This window comes from Struthio camelus, chromosome 3 (assembly GCF_040807025.1).
Source record: "Struthio camelus isolate bStrCam1 chromosome 3, bStrCam1.hap1, whole genome shotgun sequence".
Lineage (NCBI taxonomy): Eukaryota > Metazoa > Chordata > Aves > Struthioniformes > Struthionidae > Struthio > Struthio camelus.
In genome coordinates, this window is record NC_090944.1 from 65,425,156 (window position 1) to 65,449,646 (window position 24,491).

Here is a 24,491-nt window from a genome sequence, read left to right on the forward strand (position 1 = left end):
TGGAAACGTAGAAAACATTTTAACAATGTTTTTTAGAAGTCTGACATCTAGCCAGGCAGCCGTCTTAGAAGATGACAGAGATCAGGGATATCCTTCGCAAGAGCAGATCAGACTTCCACCAGGTTAAAGTAACTGAAAAAAACACAGCCTGAAATAAGTCAATCTCACAAGATGCCTACGTTGCATCAACGGCCTATACAGCAAGCATGGCATGATGATGCTTATATGACTTCAGTAACCAAGTCAGATGTCTAATCTCCCATTCTAATCATGAGAATTTCTTCTGTTGAAAGTACATCATGCATAAAAATCTGCAAAGTTATTTTTAAAGGGAAAACAAAATTTTAAGCATTATTTTGATTATACAATATGTATATTCATATTGCTAAGAGGACATTTTTGAAAATATTAGTGCTTCCCTTTGCATGCCTTTGGACCTTCCCTTCCCATTACTCCTATGCAGAGGATTTAAATGAAAACACCTAGTTCTAAACACTATCCTCTGAACCTCCGGTACTCTTATCTAAGGTTTTCAGCAAATTCAAAATATTAATATTTAAAAAAATAAGAGTATTTCAGCTACAATTATGACTTACACTGCAAAACTGCAAATTATAATACAGCTTCAATCATTCAATGCATTCAATGCTCTGCAATACACATTTGCACTGCCCACAAGCTTGCTTTAACAATGACATAAAAATGCTGCTTATATTATGACCACGAATGTAGTGCTTGATGTTCAGTGATACACACATTCACACAGACGAATGGATGCAGTACAGAAGCTTTTGATAAATAGCAGCAAACATGTTCTCTCAAATATTATGATGTATTCAATTTTATAGGCTAAAGCTTTAAAGCAGTATTACAGGATATGCAGATCTAGTAGTGCAAACATGCCCTTTACAAGCTGTAAGTGAAAATCACTTACATTGCTGATAGATTTATGCAAAGCTTCACCGAGACTGTGCCGCTATGAAGAAAAGATCACAGGAATAAAGGGAAACATTCAGAAATCAACTAAGTAAAAGAAAAAGGGATAAGGAAGGAAGAGTAAAACATAGAACATTAATTATAATTTGACCAGGGAAAAATAAGTTGAAGACTATCTGGATAAAACATTAAATGAATACTTTGCTTTGACTTAGCATATGAACTAGTGAACACAGAACAGAACGAAGTATTTTCTTGTGTTATATTTTGAATGTACAAGACAGCACTATCTCTTCAATATAATATTGTAATATATTTCTATATTATGTAACTGAACATTTTTTAAATTCTCCCATTGTTTTCTCTTCACCTTTATGGAAAATAATTTGAGGGAAAAGTCATTAAGAACATCAAGTTGCATTACTGTTAGAAAAGCCATACATAAAAGAATCAATGATCAGCTGTCTCTCTGAAATATCACAAGCATATTAAACATTTAAAATATTAAAAATCAAATGTCACTGCTAAAAGGAAGAGATGAAGTTTAGTCTCAAATGAAGTAATATCTACGTTAAAATACTTTTTTGTTTTTCTAAGATTTCAGAATGAGATGGGAACGTGAAAGACTTTCTGCAATTTCCTACCAAAAAATTAGGTATTGTACCACTTTATACTAGTGTTGATTGCTAACAATAATAAGCAAAAACAAAAACAAATTTTCAAGTAGATGGTCTATATCAAATATTACTGACCATATGTAAAATTCATATAGATGGACAGCTAGATACACGCGCGCACACACATGCATGCGTAACAGAGTCATCAGAAATGAAGAAAGAGCAATATAAAATCCAGCATGACCAATTTCTCCTTTTGGCATACATCAGTCAAGAAGATGGCTTTCTCAGGGAGACAGTAGATATTTTTACATCAGCTTGGAAAACTTCACCTGGGAATTTTTAGATGATACTTTGTCAAAATACTAAAAGAAGAAAATATTATTCTTCCTCCTGAATTTATGAAATGATTAACATAAAAATAAATTATAATGGAAAATTCTAAATTATTTTATTAAAATTGTAAAAGTGTTAACAAGCAACAATTTTCTACTCATGAGAGTAACACTAAGAGGCATCATACTGCAGCACACAAGAGAACAGACTAGCATGTAACAGCTCTGATTTCTACTTCCAATTTTGCCAATGTTAGCCTAAGCAAATCTGTCTACTTCTCTGTGATTCCTTTCCTGTCCGTCTTGGTTTATTTAGTCTGGAAGCTACTGAGAGCATGGATGATCTCTTATTAAATAAATGTTTCTTTTCCAGAATGGTTAGGACTTAATTTTGACATTGGGCATTACTGTATTATGACAAACAAATATTTATCAAAGGTATTTAGATTTACAATCTCAAATAGAAAGGTTAGTAAAGCCTACAATGAAAAGAAATTCCAAGTAAAAATACTTTTTGGAAGCTATATTCTGAGTTCTGAGAGCTGCCCCCTGCTGCTTGCAGACTAATGGAGGTTTCTTTCACCAAGGCACTGTATAGAAATAAGGAACAAACAATAGCTGCTGTCAAAACAGCCTTATGACTGATAGAACTAAGATGGGCTAACCATTTTAATATATGATTCCACCAAGTTTAAAAGTTTTCCAGAGATATGGAAAACAGATCGAAGATATATGAACTTTTGATTAAGATTCTGGACTACAACTCTGCAGTAAAGTTCAATTTTCAGATTTGTCACAGATTTCTTATGTTACCTGACTCCAAGTAATTTCTCTGCGGCCCACGTTTCCTAACTATGAAATGAGATTAATAATTATCTTAAAAAGATTAACTATGAGATGCTCGAATATTATAGTGCTGTAAAGACAACTGACATGGACACTCCCCACCACCTCCTGTCCCAAGTCATTTTTTAATAAAGTTGAGCTTTTATACTTAACATTCCTAGGTGTTCTGAAGGACATGCAGGAGTACTGAACATACAGTAAACATAGCTTATTGATTTTTAACAAAACTTGAAATACATATGTAGTTTACAAATTCAGAAGTCCCCATATCATACCACTGTTCAAAAGCCTTTAATTATAGGAGAGCGAGCCAAACATTAGTATTTGGAAAAGAATGGAAAAGATGATCCCGGATTCAATCAAGAAAGACTTTAAGTGTGAAAATACGATGATTTTCAGTCAATATGGCAATGGGAAAGAGGCATGCTAAAGAAAACCTGACTTCTTGCTTCGACAAGACTACGGTCTTGAGCAATAAATGCTACTGTACAGAAATAGCACTTAAGACTTTATCATACTTATTATCACACGAGATTTTGATTTAAATATGTGTACCTATACAATTTTAGTAAAATATACTTTAAAAGATTAAAACCAACCTATTTACAAATCTCAAAAACTGCTGATGGTTAATCACAGGGATTCAGCAGGATCAGTACTAAACCTGACAACTGCTATTTTCATCCATTATTAGGAAGTAAATAAAAGATTTTGATAGAATATATGCATCATAGATTAGTAAACAATAATTATGTAGTGCAGTCAACTGGCACGAGGGGGCTAATTTTAACAAAATATGTAGCAATACAAACAGCTGCTGCTCCTTATTAAAAATAATGTGGGACATATTTAAAATGGAGAACTCCAAAATAATCTAGTCTGCCTGAAATTATTATTAAGATATGGAGGAAGACTGGTATTCTTCCTTCATGTTTTAAAGTCTCTACCAAAAAAGAGCAGAGTTTTCTCTACTTAAAAAAAGGCAGTTGGGCTAGTTTCTGTCATAATAAAATACAGATTCAGAGATTTGAAACTCTGTTCATGCTTTGGGGCTGCTTACTTTAATACAGTTGCTGGTAGACTCATCACAATGACTGTAACAGGGATCATACTCATGACCGTATTACAGTATTTTCCTTAAGAAGGGAGATAATAGTACCACTGACATTTTCACTCAGCTGCGTTGTTTCCTGCAAGATGTTAGGTTACTGGATGCATGGATAGTTCTATCAATTTATTCTCTCTCGGCTAAAAGTTACCTTCAATAACGTTAAAGAGGCTTGACACTAAAATTCAGCATAAATCTTCACATCATTCAAAGATCAGTTACATGACTCTCTCACTGTGCTTCCCACAGATATTTTAATGTCATATTGTTTCAATATCTGACTTTGGTATACAGCTTACTGAGTTTTCAAAACACTGCCAGCAGCAGAGATTCTTGTGCTAAGCCCTGAGATCCTAGGTGGGGAGGAGCAATCTGTTGTATCAAGAGCAGATCTTTATTACTACACAGCCCTCACCTTTTTTTAAGAGGGAACTCCAGTAAGATGCTGCAAACCTTTCTGAAGGGGAAAACCTATGTGCATCCATCAGATGTTAGTAAAACAGAACAGTTTGAGATGCTTACTGAAGAAATTGAAGGGACTTTTGGCATAAGTCCATTTTGCCCAGCTGAAAATAATAATAAAAAAGCAAACAAAGAAAACCACCCTCAAGATATTTCTTTGGTTTGAAGAGAAAGACTGATTTGTCAGCAGATGCACTCTCTCTGCCTGGTGCTTACACAGCTGATGACTATGCAGACATTTGGAAAGCAGCTGTTTCCTACTACAATGTTTTGTATTTGCTTGAGGCTTGTGACATACTAGGAATGGAAGAGCTGCACCAAAGGTGGTCCTGACTGACTGATAAGAAAAAGCAGCATTTAGAGCCCCTTCCATTTCTCTTTCTTCTCTGTCAAAGCCTGACCGCCTTCTGCTGAGGAAAATCAGAGTATACATGGAGCACTCTAAAATTTATACATACCTCTGACATATAATTGGTCCTGACTTCTTTCCGTTCTTTGTAGCAAGTCTGAGTGAGGGTGCTGTGTCCACGCTATCTCAAAGCAATAATTATCCTGTTGCCTTAAAAAGATCTAGCTCTTCTCATTTCTAATTACAAGATTCTAGCCAACTCCTGAGCAAAATGGCTGAGGTATTTTGCCCTATTCTTTCCTGTTAAACTTTGGATTACTTGCTATTAATCTGACAAACTGCAGGTTCAATGGTCAAGGGAAAAAGTTTTGAATAGAGATGATCATTAGAATCTAGTGATAATTTTAAGTTTTTGGAATGGTACTATGGCTTCATTTCTTTTTACTTACTCGTCACAATGCTTTCAGTATTTTAAGCATTATACAAGGATCTTGCCTAACACATCCTAGAACACGGAGGAAATACAGGATGACTTTGTGTGGAAGAGTTGAGGACAAAATTGAGGTTCAAGCTCAGAAACACATTGACCATGGAAGGGAAGGAGGAGGGAAAAACATACCCAGCTCCATACTTTATAAATGTAGATGTCATTGTAGGAAGCTCAAACAATTTTAATATGAAGTTGTGGTTAAAAAAGTAAGCAAAAATGCTAAGAAACCTACTGAACAGAATGGATGGTAACATGGACAGCATAAATTAATTTCTTTGATAAGGAGCACTGTACACAGTAAATGCTTGGTGTTTCCTTACAAAATTACTGAAGATCTGAGGAGACTCAGATAAAGATAACAGAAGCAGAAGAACACATTAACTAACAAGAAATAAAACTGAGATTATTTTAGGCAACAATTAGGGCAGCATGAGGAAAGTATAAAAATAACACATAGCTTAAAAGAAAGCAATTTGAAAGCTTTTCTTCCTGTATCATAAAACAAAAAGGAGATAATCAGTGATGCTACAGAGTCACATTCAAGCCAGAAAACCTACAATGAGTTCCACAATTTAGGTGATGAAGCCAAATACCTTAAAAATTTTTAAGAGAATTTTACTACAGAAAGTTAGGATCATAGAATGGTTGAGGTTGGAAGGGACCTCTGGAGATCATCTAGTCCAACCTCCCTCCTCAAGCAGGGACCTTTAGAGCATATTGCCCAGGATCACATCCAGGCAGGTTTTGAATATCTCCAGGGAAGGAGACTCCACCACCTCTCTGGGCAACTGTGCCAGTGCTCTGTCACCCTCACAATCAAGAATTTTTTTCTCAGGTTCAGATGGAACTGCCTGTGTTTCAGTTTGTGCCCGTTGCCTCTTGTCCTGTCGCTGGGCACCACGGAGAAGAGACTGGCCTCGTCCTCTCGACATCCCCCCCCTTCAGATACTTGTACACATTGATGAGATCCCCCCTCAGGTCTTCTCTTCTCCAGGCTGAACAGGCCCAGCTCTCGCAGCCTTTCTTCAGAGGAGAGATGCTCCACTCCCCTCATCATCTTGGTAGCCCTCCGCTGGACTCCCTCCAGGAGTGCCATGGAGCAGTCTTGGACTGGGGAGCCCAGAACTGCACACAGCACTCCAGGTGAGGCCTCCCCAGGGCTGAGGAGAGGGGCAGGATCACCTCCCTCCACCTGCTGGCCACGCTCTGCCTAACACAACCCAGGAGACCCTTGGCCTTCTTGGCCACAAGGGCACACTGCTGGCTCATGGTCACCTTGTTGTCCACCAGCACTACCAGGCCCTTCTCCGCAGAGCTGCTTTCCAGCAGGTCAGCCCCCAGCCTGTCCTGCTGCACGGGTTTCTTCCTCCCCAGGTGCAGGACCCCGCACTTGCCTTTGTTGAACTTCAGGAGGTTCCTCTCCGCCCACCTCTCCAGCCTGTCCAGGTCCCTCTGAATGGCAGCACAGCCTTCCGGTGTGTCAGCCACTCCCCCCATTTTCGTATCATCAGCAAATTTGCTGAGGGTGCACTCTGTCTCTTCCTCCAGGTCATGGATGAATACATTGAACAAGACTGGACCCAGGACTGACCCCGGGGGACACCACTAGCTACAGGCCTCCAAGTAGACTCTGCACCATGACCACAACCCTCTGAACTCTGCCATCCAGCCAGTTCTCAAGCCACCTCACCGTCCACTCATCTAACCCACACTTCCTGAGCTTACCTAGGAGGATGTGATGGGAGACAGTGTCAAAAGCCTTGCTGATGGTCTCCTAACCACTACTTATCTTAAGTTATAATAGCTGATGATGGAGGAAAAACAGATTTTGTAAGTAATGTAAAAAATACTTACCTCAGGGCATAGGGCAATCCCTAAATATTAAGAATGCAAGGAAAACTTGCATGAGTGGGAGATTACCCCATTTTTGTTCATTGCAGTAAAAGCTGATACACGTGGTGCTAAAGACTATTTTGGATAAGATACTCTGCTAGATGGAATAGAAGTCTGATTTGATGGCAAGTCCCATGTTTTTAACTTTATCACTAAGAAGAACAGAAACTAATATGAAACTTTCTCCATTGAATTATCTTGTTATCGCACACCCAAAGTTCTATTCTATTTTTAAAATAAATTATAAAAATTGAGAATTTTGTTCATTGTTTATGTTATGTTTATTGTTAATAAATAATAGCACTACTGTTGGGTTTGGTTTAGATTTCCATTTACCAGTTTTGGAAGGGTAAACTGAACTCCAAACATCAAACTAAGTTATCTTCTGACTCATGCATCATGAAGCAGTCAAGAAGCTCCTAGAGTGAGAAGTCGAGTCAACCATGAGACAAGGGGATACACTCTCAACAGATGTTCCTCTGAAGGCTGCTGCTGAACTAATAGAGGGGTTCCTGGTAGTACGACTCCTATAGAGCTACGACGTCAATGAAGTCATGGAAATTTTGCCTGACTGAAAAAGAAGGTACTCAATACCTTTGTTGTACTCCATTTTATTAGCTGAAGAGTGAGATTTCGGTTGCCTAAATTCTGCTTACATACTTAACCAAGTTTAGCTGTGAAAGTCAGGGGACAGCTATTGACAAGACTGACCCACATCACCTGGACCCAAGAGTACTAGCAACCTGTTGCATCAGAACCCATGACTCTCCACTCTTATTTTCTCAGACTCCTTGTCATTAAGATTTTTCTTATTTATCCTTTCTCTAGCCTTGCAATTCCTGTACCTTTTTTTTCCTACATACAACAGTGCAGATTCTGTTAGAAAAATGGAAAGGTGCTCCAGCTCATTACTGGGTTGCGACACCCCTGAGAACAGAGGACTCAAACTCCAGTTTCCTACTTCCTGTGTGAGTTCTCTATATGACTAGACTATTTTGCAAAAAAAGTGTCTATCCCTGCATCCAAAAATGACTCAGTATTCTGAAATCTGATCAAATGGTCTCATCTGGCCTTTGGCTCTGGATTACATGATTATTTGTGCACTCATGCGCAATAGTTCTTGACCTACTGAAAATACAGGTTTCCCATTCGGAATATGAGAACACTGACTAGCACTTACTAGGCTCCCTCTAAATCAGTAGTGAGTGGCAGGATGCTTAAGACACTGGATCACAGGTCCTAAGAAGAAACTGCCAAAGCTCCTCTGGTTCTCAGCAAGTCCCTAAGGTGTTGCAGCATAGTCCCATTGAGACCACAATATTAAGAGTTGCAGTCACTTCTGAGAAGTTCCCAAGAGCTGTAGAAAGTGCTGTCCCTTTGGAAAAAGAACAGATGTCTAAATATGGAAAAAGTTGCATACAGCCTTGTTTTTAACTCCTTGCCCAGGTGCTCTGTTTGCTCTCTCCTTTATAACATAAATCCAAAAGAATAAAAAAGAAATAAGTGTTTCAGATTTGTAAGTGCTTTTTACATCTTGCCCTATATCCCTGTAGGGAGGCACTTACCATCCACTAGATGTCATATTACACTTACCAGTATTTTTTGAATAGAAGAATCTCCAAACAAGGAACTAGCATGGAGAAGCAGGTTACTTGCAGTTTATATTTTATCTGATTCTGACTAGAAAAGCCTTTACTGTGTTCATGGGAAGATCAAGTGAAAGGAAATAGAGTAAAATGATGGCATGCTAAAAGCTTTCCCTTCCTTTGGGAATGGGATATAGAACATATGCAGGTCTTCTCTTGTAGAAACTTCCAGCATCCATGCAGCAGCAAATCTTCTAAACCAAGAGTTACCCACCCGTGGAACACGTCGCTAATCCTTGGGCTGAGAAAGCAGTATAGCCTGACTCTGCTTGTGCAGATGGCAGGTCAGTCCTGTGTTAAGCACCTCCATACAGTCAAATAATGACCGTTAACTGCCAGATGCACCTCAGGTGGAAGACTGATCAACAGTCATTTTCAGACATGCATTGTAGCTTCACGACTTTTCCACAGTACTCCACTTGATCAGCAAGAGTATAGTCAGTGGCCAGGACTTGCAATTGCAAGTCAGGATAGGAGAGGAGGACAAGGTAAACTGCACGTGACACAAAGAGAAAGTTCACTGGTGACCTGGGTTGCAGCAATGGGGAAGAAAATAAGAAACCTTGGGTCCTACTCCGTAAAGAAAAGAGTACCAGGAAGGAAAGGTATGCTGCCTCCAGAATATGCATACAGCATTTCAAACTAGCTAAGCATGGAAACCTAGGCTCTAAAACCATGTAGAACAGAACTTGTTTGCTAGAGCTGGGAGACAGATGTTTTAAGTCACAATAAAGTGGAAGACAACACTTGGCAGATTTTAGAGGAATTAAAAATTCCTCCTCAGCATTTCCTTAAAATTAGCATCTGTTAGCTGGTTTTATCCATCTTGTAACACTTTTGAACCAAACAAAGTTCTGTGAGATTCAAGGGAGGCCAGTGACTCTAGAATTGCTTTTGTTGATCCCTGCCATCCTCAAATCCTCCTCCCAATTCAATCTCTAATGTTTCACTTCTTAGATCTGAATTGCATTAATTATCTGAATCCCAAAGAAATGATCTCTAAAGAAATGAAGATCTATCTACTAATTACTTCTCATTTATTTTTAAGGCTATATGAATAAGTCAAATCTTCTGGAAACCACACATTTGAATAATCTAGATCAAAAGGAAATATTTAAATTTTGATATAAAACAAAGGTTCTTATATCCACTTTCAAGCTGTTTTAAAAAGAAGACTCCATTATAGAACCAAACCCTTTGAACAGGACTCTTCTACCGTCTTTTTCAAAATAGGAAAGGACCTTTGGAGGAGGAAAAACAAAAAAGACTACCAAACCAAAGTGTATACTGTACACTTTTGTCCATTCTCACTGCAATACTTCTAGTATTTCCATTAATGCAAGATGGTACTTACAGTGTGGGAAAAATTGACAAAATCAAAAAGAAGAACGTCACACTACTACTTAGTAATATAATGGTAGGTAAAGGAAAAAAGCTGACAAAACCATTTATTTCATTTTACTGCAATATGTGTTTGATAAGTAAGGAAGACACCAACATTTGCTCAAATTGAGAAAACTCATGAGCAATCACAGCACCTGAAATTTTACGGAAAGAAATATTTATGAGAAGAGAGGATAGATAAGATGCATGTCTTAACCCATGCATTTAAGCTCTCCTCAAAGGTGAAGTCTGCACTACACAAATAAGGAGAACAGAGAACGGATCATATTTTAAAAAAGAAAATTCTTTCTATTTTGCTCATGGCTGAAGCTTTCTCGGCAGTAAGATATATTTAAGAAAAATGTTAAAAGTGCATTCCCATAGCTAAAACAAAAAGAGCAAGAAGCTAACGCAACTGAATTCTCTGCATATTTCATGAAGAAACTTTCATATGGATTGATATTTTGTAAAATTTACAAGAGGAAAAGCACTTTCTAAGACTTCCTCTCTAGATACTGATCCCTTAACCTACCAACCATATTAACTGTACATGGTAAAGGATGCTTTAAAACTGGCAAAAATGTGTTTAAGCACTTGGTCAGCCAAACAGCACTTTTTCTCACAGAAATTATTTTACTCACAACATATTGTTATAATAATAATATGTATTATAATTATAATAATACTACCTGCATTGTATGAGGAACCACTTAATATTAATGGTGAAAGAAAAATACCGTCTTGCTTTACATCAGAGCTAAATGCCATTTACCAAAAGTGCAACAACACAGAGAAGGTAAAAATTTATCATATAGCATAACACATACACGCACAAATCTTAAAATACTTCATGGCTATAAATTAATTGGAATTAGAAGTCTTCTCCCCCATCCCCAGTGGTACTAATCAGCAGGATACCAAACGGGAATACACTATACTATACTTTTCTTCAGTCTAAATAACTATATTGTCTCACTTTACTCCTCTCTACTTATCTATGCCAACTTTATTTAAACTCTCTGCTTACATAACAATTCCTATACTTTAAGTCAGTTATACTTCTCTGTAAATTGATTTTTTTTTCCCAATCAAGAGATGCATTAACACTTATTGGAATATAACACATCAGTAAGAGTGAAAGTATATGATCAACCTACAAAGCAGAATAATATTTTCCATATTAAAAAGAAGCTAATTATGATAATGAAGTGTATCATTTTCACTATTTTGCACTGGACATGGACCTTTTCAATCTGCCAAAAATCATGCTCAAGTCCTTTAAGTTACATTATTCCAATATGTTTCATCATCTTTTTCTCTAGCGATAATTTCTTATGATATTTGTTTATTCAAATAATTCACACTCATTAGATCCTTCTGGATCTAATACTTATACTGCAACATACTGATGATCAGTTCATTTCTGAACAGAATTTATATAACAAAAGGGTCTAGTTCCAGATATCTTCTCCAGATAAAGCAGCATGTAGACAACATTTTCTGTCAAGTTAAGAGTTTATAGATGAAATTGCAGAAACGCAAATGCTCTTATGTAATTCTGACAAATCACTGTATGGTACTATCGGTATAGACCAGAACAATGCTTCCAGCGTAAACATCTGAACTGCAGAAAGATGTGTTAGATCTCTGCTCTCTTCCTAATTCTTATATAGACTTCCTGCCTCTCAAATGTGTTTTAAATGCATCTTCCCACTAATGAACACTGGGGCTGGATGTAAGAAATTCGTATCTTTTTAATCCTACTACAGTACCTTGGGCTAGTCTACTTAAGTGTAGTTAGATGGAGACAGAGATGAACAGACATCCTTGCAATGGACTGAGACTGAAAACGTGGATTTGTGGATTTTTCCCACAGCTAAATACTTTTAAAAAAATAATATAACAGTAGAAGAATCTTATTTTTGTCTCTATCTCCAGCCTGTTTAAACTAAACTGTGAACTCTTTGGGGCAGGGAGCTTTACTACACATTTACAGATTGCCAAGCACAGCCAGCCTTACTAGATTAGCTCCGTAAGTGTCAAAGCAGGTCCAATGCAGTTTTCACTCGGAATATCATCATTCCAGATCAATGCATCAGAAGTCTGTAAGTCAAGTCATCTTTGTTTTATGAAACACTCATACCAAAAATCTCCCACTTTGCTCAGTAATGAAAATACTACCTCCAATTTTCTTCTCTAGTGAAACGACAAGATTTCTCCCCTGGAAAAGGGGAGAGAACTGGATGAAGCCCACCTTGACTTTAGCAAGGCTTTTAACATCCTTGTATCCAAGCTGAGACATTATGATTTAGATGGGTGGACTACCAGATGGGTGAAACCTGGCTGGAATATCAGGCTCAAACGGTAGTAGCTAATGGTTCACGCTCTACCTGAGGGTCCATTACAAGCAGAGCTCCTAAGGGGTCTATACCAGGATCTATCCTTTTCAATACCATTATCAATGATCGGAAGAAGGAAACCAAATGTACCCTCATTGATTTAGTGGATGACATTAAATTGGGGTAGGGAGAGGTGAAGCAGACAATACATTTAAGGACAGGGCTATCATGCACAGGGACCTATGTAGGTTAGGAGAATGGGCCAACAGGAACCTTTCAAAATTCAACAATGACAAATGCAAAGTCCTGCAACTGGGATGGACTAATCCCCAGCACTAGTACAGACTAGGGTTTGTAATGGCTGGGTAGAAGCTCTACAGAAAAGAGCCTTGCATTCCTGGTTCACAGCAGGGCTAAACATGAGACAACAGTTTGCTCCAGAAGCAATAAATGCCAGCAGCATACTGGCCTGTATCAACAGAAGCTTACGTAGCCACGGAGGAACGCAGTTAGCTCCCTTGACTCGGCAGTTGCTCTACCTATTAGGAGGTTACCATGAAGACAGACCCAGATTCTTTACAGCAGTGCACAATGGGACAATGAAAGACAACAGTCATAAACCAAAACAGAGGAGGTTCTAACTGAATATAAGGAGGAAAAAAAAAAAAAAAACCACCATGAGGATAATTAAGCACCAGGACAAATTACTCAGAGATGCTGTGGAATCTCTGTCCTTTGATGCTATCAAGACCTGACTGGACAAAGCCCGAAGCAATCTGGTTTGATCTTGGTGTCAACTCTACTTTGAGCAGGAGGTTGAACTAGATGAATTGCTGAGGTGTCTTCCAAACTATGCAAGTCTATGAATCACTTCAGCACAGCTCTTAGAAGTTACCCTTTGTGTACTGCCATCAGGAGAAACTTATTACAAAACTAATTTTCTAAGAGTTAAGTTATCCACCTTTCATCTTAGGGTCTGGAGTTCTTTCTCATCCAAGTGTAATCTAAGAAGTACAATTTGATAAAATGTAGATTCTTAAGAGGGAAATCTTAACACTCCCCCCAACTTTTTAATCATTATGAAACAACTATCCAATACAAACACTGGTAATGGAGAAGCAACAGGTAGAGCAAAATGGGAAAAAAAACTTTTTGTTTAGTTTATCAGTCCTCTGAATCCATACGCTGTTATGAAATGGTACAACTGTTTGGTATAGTAGAAGAAACAAAGAAAAAAAAAAACCACAGCCATTTTGCATATGCAAACTATTTTATATGCCCACAAATTCTCCAGTAAGTTCTCCCCACGACTGTTAGCTTCCTGAGTTCTTTGATTCTAAAACTTCACTCATACGTAGACAAAAACTTGGTCATTTGCATCATACTAATTTTCCATTCTGAAATCATAGATTAGTTCTACTGTGGAAGTTTCAAAAGGAAGAGATAAGCAAAGTATTCTACAAGTACATTAAAACTACATAAAGATTAACATTTTTGTTGTCGTATCACTTTCAAATCGAACTTTACTAGAGAAAATGCTATCTATAGATGGAAGTAAAGAGAGTAGATGAAGCTTGGGTAAAGGCAGTAAATGAAACTTAAAAAAATAACTGAACAAGTCCAAGTCTTTTATTACATTCACATCATAAAAAAGTAACAGACCAAGAACTTTGAAAGCCTCCAGATTTTATGAGACTAAGTTACAGAATTTTACAAGCTTAAATCTCCTTGGCAGCAAAATACAGAATTAAAGTTTCTTATGGGAACATACTTCAAGTACATGTTTAGTTATTTAAATTCTCAAAGCAGACAGCAAGTTTTAAGCTATGCCACAATCATACATTGAAATTAGTTATTTAATGAGTTGCAAAATCCATTTCTTATTTTAAAATGTATTTGTTCATATTCAGCTATCCTTTCAAGCTGTAGTCAACAAAACCAGTGCTACAGCACTTACGGTTTGGAAAAAGTATAAACCCAATAATTTCTGTGAATATTATTATAGTACTACTATATTACTGTATCTACCTGGTACTGTTAAGAATACCAATTGCAATTAAGAACTCAATATTTATCAAAAACTATCCCAAAATAATGTATGAAATTACTCAAAAAAGGACACAGGTATAGTATATGTATTGTAGAAACTAAGGAATGTTCTGACTTTTCCGTGCTTTGTACCGTTTTTTGTAAAGATAAGGGTCATCACCAAACAACTAGCATTGGTAAACATTTGTAATCAAGCATGTAAGCAAATAGAGAATCAAAAAATCTTATAGTGAAGAGATAAGACTGTTAACTCCTCCCACACCCAACTGCCCCCAAAACAACCAAATAAAAGAGTTCACACCATATTACTCTAAAATTTAGTAGGGATTAGGCTCAAGAAGTATCACGTTCACCCATTTCATTGTAAAGACAAGTGTCACAATGAATTCCATGTAGTTAATAAGTAATAAAACACCAACAGCTAAATTGTAACAGCCTTTCAATCCGCAAAGAGGCATCACAGTTACCTGATCTAAAAGGTCTTCAACCTTTTTTTGCCATCCGTCCCTGGCTGCATTTTTTTCACGTTCTTTCAGCTGCAAGAGCTGAGTCATGGCTGCCTTTTTATCCTCTTCATGCTGAAGCCTCAGCTCTTCACGAAGCTTATTACATTCCTGTCTAAAATTAAAGGTCGAATAATTAAAATATCTTGTATATAGAAGTATACATAATCTAAACTTGTATATTTAATACCTTGACCTCGTATAAGAAGTGAAAAATACATAAGAAAAAGTGAGCAGCAGTTTGAAAAGCTTAGATAGTAACAAAAATCTTTGTTTTATGTTTCACTTGCTATAACATTTGTGTACGTTTTCTTTCTTATTGAAAGAATAAGAGACAAAAATTAACACTTGCCGAAGATTTTCTGTCCATTTTATTTCCAAGTCACGGGCCATTCTGTCAACTTTGAACTTTTCCTCCTCTCTCATGGCAGCAATCATTGCCTCATGCTGCTGTCTCTCCTGATCTAGTTCTCCCTGCAAATACAAACTTCACAATAGAGACTGATCAGCAGCAAAAAAGAATTTCAAACCTCAAATGAACGCATTTATAATAAAATGTCAGTTACAGTTGACTTACAAGCCTTGAACTATAACTTTTCACTGTGTAATTCATAATTACACCTGCTAGCGCCTTTACTTCTGCTGATATTTCTTGCTTACCAGAACATAACTGCATTCCTATAAAAAGCACGTTTACAGTAAGTAACTTTGGAAGTTATCATTGCAAATACCGTTACATTGAATCACAACATAATTTAGGTTGGAAAGAACCTCTAGAGATCTTGAAGACCTGTTCAACACAGGACTAACTTCAGATTTAGAGCAGGTTGTTCAGTGTCTTGTCCTGTCAAGAGTTCTTCCGAATTTATTTTTTTTAACCTGTGAATATTCAGTGCTTGAAATTCAAAGCTTGACCTATTCGACTAGGTATAAAATTGATATATCTACTGTCAATTTCTTGACTGTACAAGCTTCGAAGAAACATAGTTTTGGTCTGAACAGAGAAAAAAAACCTGCAGAATTCATATATCAATTTCTGTTAAAATTTTACAATATCAAAATAGTACTAGATACGATATAAAATTCATACTTACATGAATATTTCAGCAGTGCTTGCTTTATTCATGAAAAAGAAACATGACCAGAATCTAAATTTAATTAGAGCTTTTCAAGTGAAAGGGTCTTTGTAGGCTTTTTTTTCCACATATATTTTAAAATCTGCTAAGATAAGTGCCATTGCCAGTAATCCACTCTATATGAATATTTAGATGTTACAATATTTGAAAAGAGAGGAATCCAGCATTTCACATGGAAGTTTAGAGAAATTATAAAAAATACAGGGGAAGCTATAAACTATAACAGGGTGCACACCCTACTATCACTGTTGAAAAAAACTGGGAAAAAAAAAAGAATACTAATATCCTGCTTTAAGGTAATTTTATTAAGAAAATACCAACCCAACAACAACTTTAGGGATATTTTTCTTGAATAATTGCTGCTCTACTTCAAATATTTGATGTGATCCTATAAATGTGCATTGTTTATTGAGGGGGAAAAAAAAAAAGGAAAGGTTATACTTAGTATTAAAGTTGATGAGCTATTGGTAAGTTAACTGACAGCTCCAGAACTTTACATTCCTGTCATTGCTTTTCTTTTCAAAAATTTAATAGAAATAAAAGAATACAATGAAATACTATATCCCATTCTGACAGGATTTTACTGTGGTATGGTGTAGGTGAAGGCAGCCACAGTACTCTAGAGTTCAGAATGCCAAATTTCCCCACTTCACAACAAAACCGTTTTTAGAAGTTGATGTATTTTAAATAATCAGTTCTGAGACTCGTCTTGTGTGTATAGAAGCTTTATACCTTGTATATACTTTGTGCCTAAATCATAGGAAAATATATACAACATACTACAGTTTAAATTCTACTAAATAAATTACATTTTTCCCTGTTCTCTTACTGCAAATGAAAGGGGAACTAATTTATGATTATTAAGTAGCATATTAAGTAGCATAGTTAAATTTCCACATTAAGCATGGGGAAAAATTCATATTTATGCCTAAACATATCTCATACGTCCAAGATACCACACAGGGCTGACAAACAACAGGACCTGCACCTTTCTAGAACAAAAGCTGGAGGCCATTCAATAGAGGTAACGTATTTAAAATGGCAATATGTATCTTTGCTTAGACAAATTAATTGTTTCAATTGTGTAAAGTGTTCTAACTTTCCGGATGAAAGTCTGCCATTTTTCAAAGTATATCATATACCTTTAAACTGTTTTCAAGGATCACCTAAAATTCTAAATTTGGGCCCAAAATGATCGTGGCCATTATTTGAGGAAAAGATGGTATGATGTTAGGCCTACATATAAATAAATAAATAAATAAATAAATAATAAATAAAGGTTTCAGAGAATTCTAGAGCTAATCAGCTCTAGGACATTTGTTCTGCACAAAGACATGAAACATAGATCCTTTCTGCATTCTCATTAAACTTGTAACTCAAGCTTCTGAAAAACGTGATTCTGGATATACTTTGTAGGAACATACTGTGGCAGCTAAAGTTTCTATTGACCAGAGAGATGTGTTTGTAGCTATAATCATTTAACAATAGATATGTTCTCTTAAAAAAAGGTTTTTCAGGTTTTTGACCTCTACTTGAAAATGAAAAGGGAAAAAACATCTCTTTTAGCGAAGCCACAGGAAACTCCCTTTATAAGAGGTATATTAGAACACTTCTTGCCATTTTAAAAACAAGACCAAAAAATCACTATGACAGTAGTTTGCATAATTTATTCTCCAACATTATGGTTACCTCAACGTTATACAACGAATCTGTGGTTTCTCGCAGTCTTGCTCTAGTTAATTCTAACTCTTTTTGGAGTATTTCCTGAGCTTCTTGAAGACTGGAAATATGTCCTTCTGCAGTACCAAGGCCTTGCTCGCTTTTTCTTACTAGGTCTTGTAGACGACACACCTACAACATGCAACAACAACAGCAACAAAAAATTATTTACATATTTACTACTAATGGCAGCCAAAAACACCACTGTGGTTTCATTTTCTTCTAGGGATTTCTAATTCCATCCTAAACTATTTCTTTTCATTGCACAGCCTCTTCTCCTTTTCTAATCCATGATCATTAAGGGATAGAAAATGAAATTCTGTAATATTATACATTTAGACATAAAGACTCAGATTAAAGCATTTTTACAAAAAAAAAATCCAACCTATATTTGAAACATTTTGCAAGGAACGAGGTTATGTAAAAGTTCTGAATTACCTGTAATTTCATTGGAAGCATGCTGTATGCAAATTAAAATCATAAGAACCACCATTTTGAAATGCATAAACTCTTAACCTGCCAAAAATATTCACATAGCTCAGATACCTGTGTTCAGATAAATTAACTTGTCCTAGCATACATTCTTCTTTGTCTTCACATTGCTACCTGCCTGTGAACTAGCCCATTTAAAGCTCAAATATCTGTAGAGCACAACGTGATCATTTTCGTAACTGCTACGTAACAATGTACTTATCTCTGCCTGTTTGTGCTTCAGCTCCCCATCTCTCAAATAATAATAATATTAGAGATTGAACATGTTCACCAACCACAGGAAAGTAAAAACTGCTTAAGTACATAGGCTGGAAAAACAGAATAACAAGGTGAGGGGAAACAGCAAGGGGAAGGTACCAAAAATCACAGCAAATAGGAAATGAAGTTTCTGCAGAGGTCTACGTCGTTACCTTTGTTATGTTAAGCGTATCTCAGAGAAAGATTAAGTCCTAAGCACTTTTCAGTGCTCCTCTGCACTATATGGAACTACAGCTAGTAATTCCCTACAAAGTACTATTGCCTGAATGAGAATTCCTACTTGAAAAATGAAAAACTCAAAAAACCGCCCTGAAAAATGAGTGATACCCTCAAGCTGCATTATTCTTGTTACTGCTTTTGATATCAACAGTATGCTTCTAGGATATTCATTCATTAGTCATTTTGCTGAGACTAGTTTAAAAATAAGTCCATTACAGCCAAGCAAAAGATTGAACTCATCAACTTGTCAAATTACGTACTCAAAAATAAAACTATACTGAGACAGAACAGAATTAACACAGACTGCATATATAAATATACTGATCCATGGCAAATAATTTTGCTCTTATTACAATAAGGATTACACATCATCTTTCACTGGAAACACTTGAAGACCATCTGCACGTAAGGAAGCTAACCAGGATTTATAATACATTAATAATGAACAAATATGTGTTTAAAATACAGGTTAATTTTTCTCCAACTGCCTCTCAAAATATTTTGTGTGTAGATCCAAGTACTTAATATGAAGATAAGCAGAGTTAAAATAAGCAAGACTGTTTACAGAGATTCTTCTTTACTTAAATCTCTTTTGCTTCATTATTTTTCTAAGAGGCAAAATCACTGCTCAGAAGCAGTCCAGTAACTTCTCGTATTTGAAGGATATTTCACTCTAAATGGACATAAAGAGCTACGGACAGGCTGAATAGTATAAGCCTAACCTAGTATTGGACTCTAAACATGAATCAAGTATGAGAACACTATTGACTAAATGTAGTCTAAGGCACAAAACTGTTAGTTGATATGATTAAGTTAATTTTTGCCTCTTGATTGGCCGAAGTCAGTTTGGTTGTTAGCTCTTCCCGCAGGTTTTCCAGCTGCTGTCGAAGCTGACTCTTATCCTCCTCCAGGTGTAGTTTTTCCTTCTCAAACTGCTGCTCCAACTCCTTCAGAAATAAGAAGAATGGAAGAAACATCAAACACCTGCCTTAAGGTCATTGCATAGTACAGGTGTACCACACATTCTTCTTTTTGACATAACTAACATTCCTAACTTCAAGAAAGAAAGGTCCTTTCCTTAAAGCGTATAATAATAACAATTACTCCATGTTACACTGGTCTTAGTTTTTCAGTTTATTTTGTTATCTAACATCCTTGATTAATCACAAAATAAAGACATATAGGACTTTTTTCTACTACTAGCTTCAATTTGCACTGAATTAGCAAAACCATTAAAACTATATCTACTTTCATATTCCTGAATTCTGTTAACTCAAACTGAAAAGTCTTCAATTCTTAAAGAACTGCAATGATAATATGCATCTCTTTCAGCCTTTATCAATCTACATTTTGCCATAATCCCCAAAGAAAATAGTAGAACTTAAAATGTTTTCCCAACGCTCTATATGGATTTTATGCTGTTAATATGAAGGGGAGGGGGGAAATAACAACAACTACATCACAACCTGCATATTGTAAAGCTTACATATTTTGCATAGACTGTTGCTTTCTTTGGATTCTATCTGTAAGTTCAGCTATGATGAAAGAATCAGATAACACCTCTTTTCATCCAATTTCTGTGGAGTAATATTAACCAAATTCTGAAAACAATTCTATTGGGTAAATTATATTTCTCTTACATAAGTCTGCGTCATATACATCTTTGCTGGATTTTTTTTTTTTTTTTTTTTTAAGAACACCATAAATTTATGCCTCAGTTTCACTTTGTTAATACTCAGAATATAAAGCATTTTTACTTGAGCAATTTAATTTTACATAAATACTTAACATTAAATATATGGAAAAATTAAGAGCATTACTACATATTTTAGTGGAATATACCCTAAAATGTGTTATACCACAAAGTCACCTTTAAGAAAATTAAGGTTGCAGGTATCATGCTCCAAAGCTAGGAAATGAAAGACTTATAAGCTTCTATGCAGCTACAGGCTCCTTTATTAACTCCCTCCTAGAAATTCAGCTGTCACACAAGGCCTAGCTTTGATTCAGTGCATCTCTGTAGTCCTTGGCTCAGATTTCTGAGAAATCAGTAATGACTCAGAAATGGCTATGAGAAAGCATGTAGACTAGAGCCATGCAAGATGCAACAGGTATAGCTGCAGACATCGGTAAGATTGCTGAGACAGGGAGAGTTAACAGCTCAAGAATTCAAGAGGAAAAACGGGAACCATAGGACAGCAAAACTCAAGTGTCACTGAAAACCAGCCAAGAAGGGATGGAGGCTAACGCTTCCCCATCTGATTAACAACTGCCTGGCCAGCAAAGACTCCTCAGGTGTTTCACTGGGAATGGTAAGCACGTTAAGCATAGTAGCTCAGTAGTTCCAGCTCTCTATCACTGCGTGCAACAGGTAATATATATTTTAAGTTGCATATATCCTGCCTGCACAATCTTTTCGTGCATGGCAGAAGTTGCTTCCACAAGGTGACCAAAGACAGAGGGTTACAATTTGTATAATACGTTGTCATACAACATAATTCAGCAAGTGCATGCTTTTTTCACCGGGCCCAGATCATTCAGCACATGGCACAAACGGTGCTCATTAAGTAACACTTGCTCAATTACTACTTGCTCTCACTGTGAACTCTGCAGTACAGAAAATTTCACTGGTGTCATTCAAACCCTATTCTGATAGCTGAATAATTGGTAATTTTATGATACTGTCAGTACAGCTGCGCAGTAATGAAAAATTATTAGCGGTTCTACTTCCATAATACTCCTATGAACTAATGCCACTTTTACAGTTCATTTTTATAGATGGAAAAATTGAAGCTAAGAGCTATTAAAGCCATTTCTTCACAGAGACTGGTTCTCATCCTTTAGAATTCTCTTACATGTCCCAGTCTTTCCAAAGATTCCCAAACCCCAGATGCCTTTCCTAGTCTTCCAGTTCCAATAAATTCTCATGTCCTCTGTCCTATAGCTCCTTGTACCATGCTTCTTCCTCATATTAGGTTCAACTCTTCTTGGCATTTGATGCAGCCTGTTTCCTGAATTACCCGAACACCACAACATGTCCTGGGGGTGACAGAAGAAACAGACTACACTGATTATTAGAAAATGGCAGAATCCAGAACTCAGTAACTGTTATCTTCCCTTACTAGAATCAAATTTCACTTATCTCACATTAAAAGAGATGTCTCCTATTTCAACTTACTTAATGACCTGAGAACAAATATTTTAAGATCCCCTTTGTTTTATTCTCTAAATTACTTTTAATGTCTCACTTAAAAAAAAAAATTGTAAGGTAGCTAGAACACAATTAGCTAAGTAAATTGATAAGAACATCACTGCTGCAAACATTTGCTACATTAATCCACCTGAAAACCATCAAATGTTTTCCTCAGGCAAAAAGAAAGACTATAATAACTATGTATTGAAAATCACTACAACTTAATTACAGAGGGCAACAATGGCACTTAGTAAATTACTCCCTCTAAGCCATCAGTGTCTATAGCAAAAATACTTTAACAGAACTATATAACAAGAAAAATCTCTTTACTTCAAAGTTCAACTATCTATGGCTAAGCTTGTCATGGACATTTCCTTCCGTTACATCTCTAGTGGTTAGTATTAAGGGTCTGATCTAAGGCTCAGTGGCTCCCGGAAAGACTCTCCTAACTTCAGTGAACTTCGACAAGGGTTCCCAAATTTAGTTTGTCTGAGTACCAGGACCAGTAGCAGCTTTAACAGGCTCCTGCTGGGTGCCTGCCACATAATGAGCTGTTCAGGGAACTTCCACTTACACCTTTAATAAATATACCACTACTGGTACCCAACGACAGTTTGGGAAACTAAGCTTAAAATTTTCTTTTCAGCACTCATGTAACGGCAAGTAGGACTGAAATCAAGCCCACGTCAAACCCAAAGGAGTATGGATAATTCCCCTGTATCACAAATGTGATCGCCTCTTCTACAGCCTTCTTGGTTATGTTGTAACATATTCAGCTTGCTTAGATCTTTCTGATAGATTCCAAGCTTTGCAGGTGCATAGAACTGGAGTCCACAGAATTGCAGTTTCCTCTGCTGTATATCCCAAATACAAATGTAACATAGAGTAAGTCCACTTGAGAGACACATAACAGGGAAAAAATTCTCCGTCTTCTACAGTATTCTATACTAATCATGACTCTAACAAGAACCATAATTAAACAACATCTGTAAAAAGGAAAATGCCTTGTCCCTGTAGCCTCAAAGTTTTACTGTATCTGTTAGCATTCCAATGTTGTTACTCCTGTAATACCCAAATACTTGAATTAAAAGTATATTGGATTGGTCTAAATGCACAACAATGAATAGTTTTAATTTTAATCTGAACCATCATTTTTGATAATACCTTCATAATGCCTTTATCCCTCTTTTTACTCCTTTGTATCCACTTAATATTCATGTCTTAAAAATTACATCTTATGTCAATAATTTACATTAGCAGATTTCTGCCAGTTACGATCAAGATCATATTAACACGTATGTATAACCTCCACGTTCAATCTACTTTAAACACAAACTACTTCAACTTGGAAACAGTCTCACTTTCAGGCAGTAAAAAGACATTACAAATAAGCAACAGATTTTTGTTGGCCTAAAAAAGAGCATGTTACTTCAGAACTTCATGACATATCAAAATATTCACCACTGAATGATTTCTTTAAATATGAGGGACATTGTGCTTCTTCTGCATTTGACTTTTTCTTCAAATGGAAATTCCTCAGAGTGAGGGTAGTTTTAGTAGTTAATGCAGTTATTCTCTTGCTCTCTAACTCATTTCAGATATTTTATCAGCACTCACTGTACGATTCACTAATAAGATTCCAAAAGTTGAAGCTAGTGCTCAAGACCACAAAAATAAGAATTTTCATCTATCCATTTGATTTCTCCATATTTTAGGATTAATTTATACTAATCAGTACTGCTTGGAGTAGCAGAGAGAATTACTTATACATGAACAATTACATTATGAACAATTCCTGTACCCTTTCTTAAGAAAAAAGTGGAAAACTAGTTAAAATACAGTTAAAAACTAATTTTTCTACAGATAAATATTTGTTTACTGAACCCATAACTAATTCCTCTTCCACCTCTCCTGGGAAGCTTGCACGCTTGACTGGCTCTCTGAAATGCCTGTACACCAATGTGTGCAGCATGGGGAATAAGCAGGAAGAGCTAGAGATCTGTGTGCGGTCGCAGGGCCGTGATCTCATTGCAGTGACAGAGACATAGTGGGATAACTGGCATAACTGGAATGCTGTCATGGATGGCTATGTGCTTTTTAGGAAAGACAGGCCAGGAAGGTGAGGTGGTAGAGTTGCTCTTTATGTGAGGGAGCAACTGGAATGTATGGAGCTCTACCTAGGGGTGGATGAAGAGCAAGTTGAGAGCCTATGGGTAAGGATTAAAGGGCAGGCTAACATGGGTGACACTGTTGTGGGGGTTTACTACAGGCCACCTGACCAGGAGGAAGTCATCGAGGAGGCCTTCTACAGACAGCTGGAAGTAGCCTCACGATCACAGGTCCTGGTTCTCAGCACAGCTAGGCACAAACAGTTGAGGAGGTTCCTGCAGAGGATTGATGATAATTTCTTGACTCAGGTGGTGGAGACGCCAACGAGGAGGGGTGCAATGCTAGACCTTGTACTAACAAACAAAGAAGGTCTAGTTGGAGATGTGAAGGTTGGGGGGCAGCCTTGGCT

The 24,491-nt window shown here is 36.7% G+C and overlaps 1 protein-coding gene across 8 annotated transcripts in view; it reads right to left on the reverse strand.

Annotated features, from left to right (window-relative positions):
* Positions 1 to 24,491, reverse strand: part of FAM184A (family with sequence similarity 184 member A) — a 92,083-nt gene that overhangs the window by 29,861 nt on the left and 37,731 nt on the right. For 5 of the 8 annotated variants that reach the window (XM_068938152.1, XM_068938154.1, XM_068938153.1 and 2 more), the window contains exons 6-10: positions 19,605 to 19,727; positions 17,782 to 17,943; positions 15,309 to 15,430; positions 14,921 to 15,071; positions 935 to 976 (exon numbers count right to left, since the gene is read on the reverse strand). In XM_068938152.1, the coding sequence (XP_068794253.1) occupies positions 935 to 976; positions 14,921 to 15,071; positions 15,309 to 15,430; positions 17,782 to 17,943; positions 19,605 to 19,727 (600 nt within the window). The remainder of the gene's footprint in view (positions 1 to 934; positions 977 to 14,920; positions 15,072 to 15,308; positions 15,431 to 17,781; positions 17,944 to 19,604; positions 19,728 to 24,491) is intronic. The other 3 variants (XM_009681672.2, XM_068938150.1, XM_009681670.2) reach the window with 1 other exon arrangement.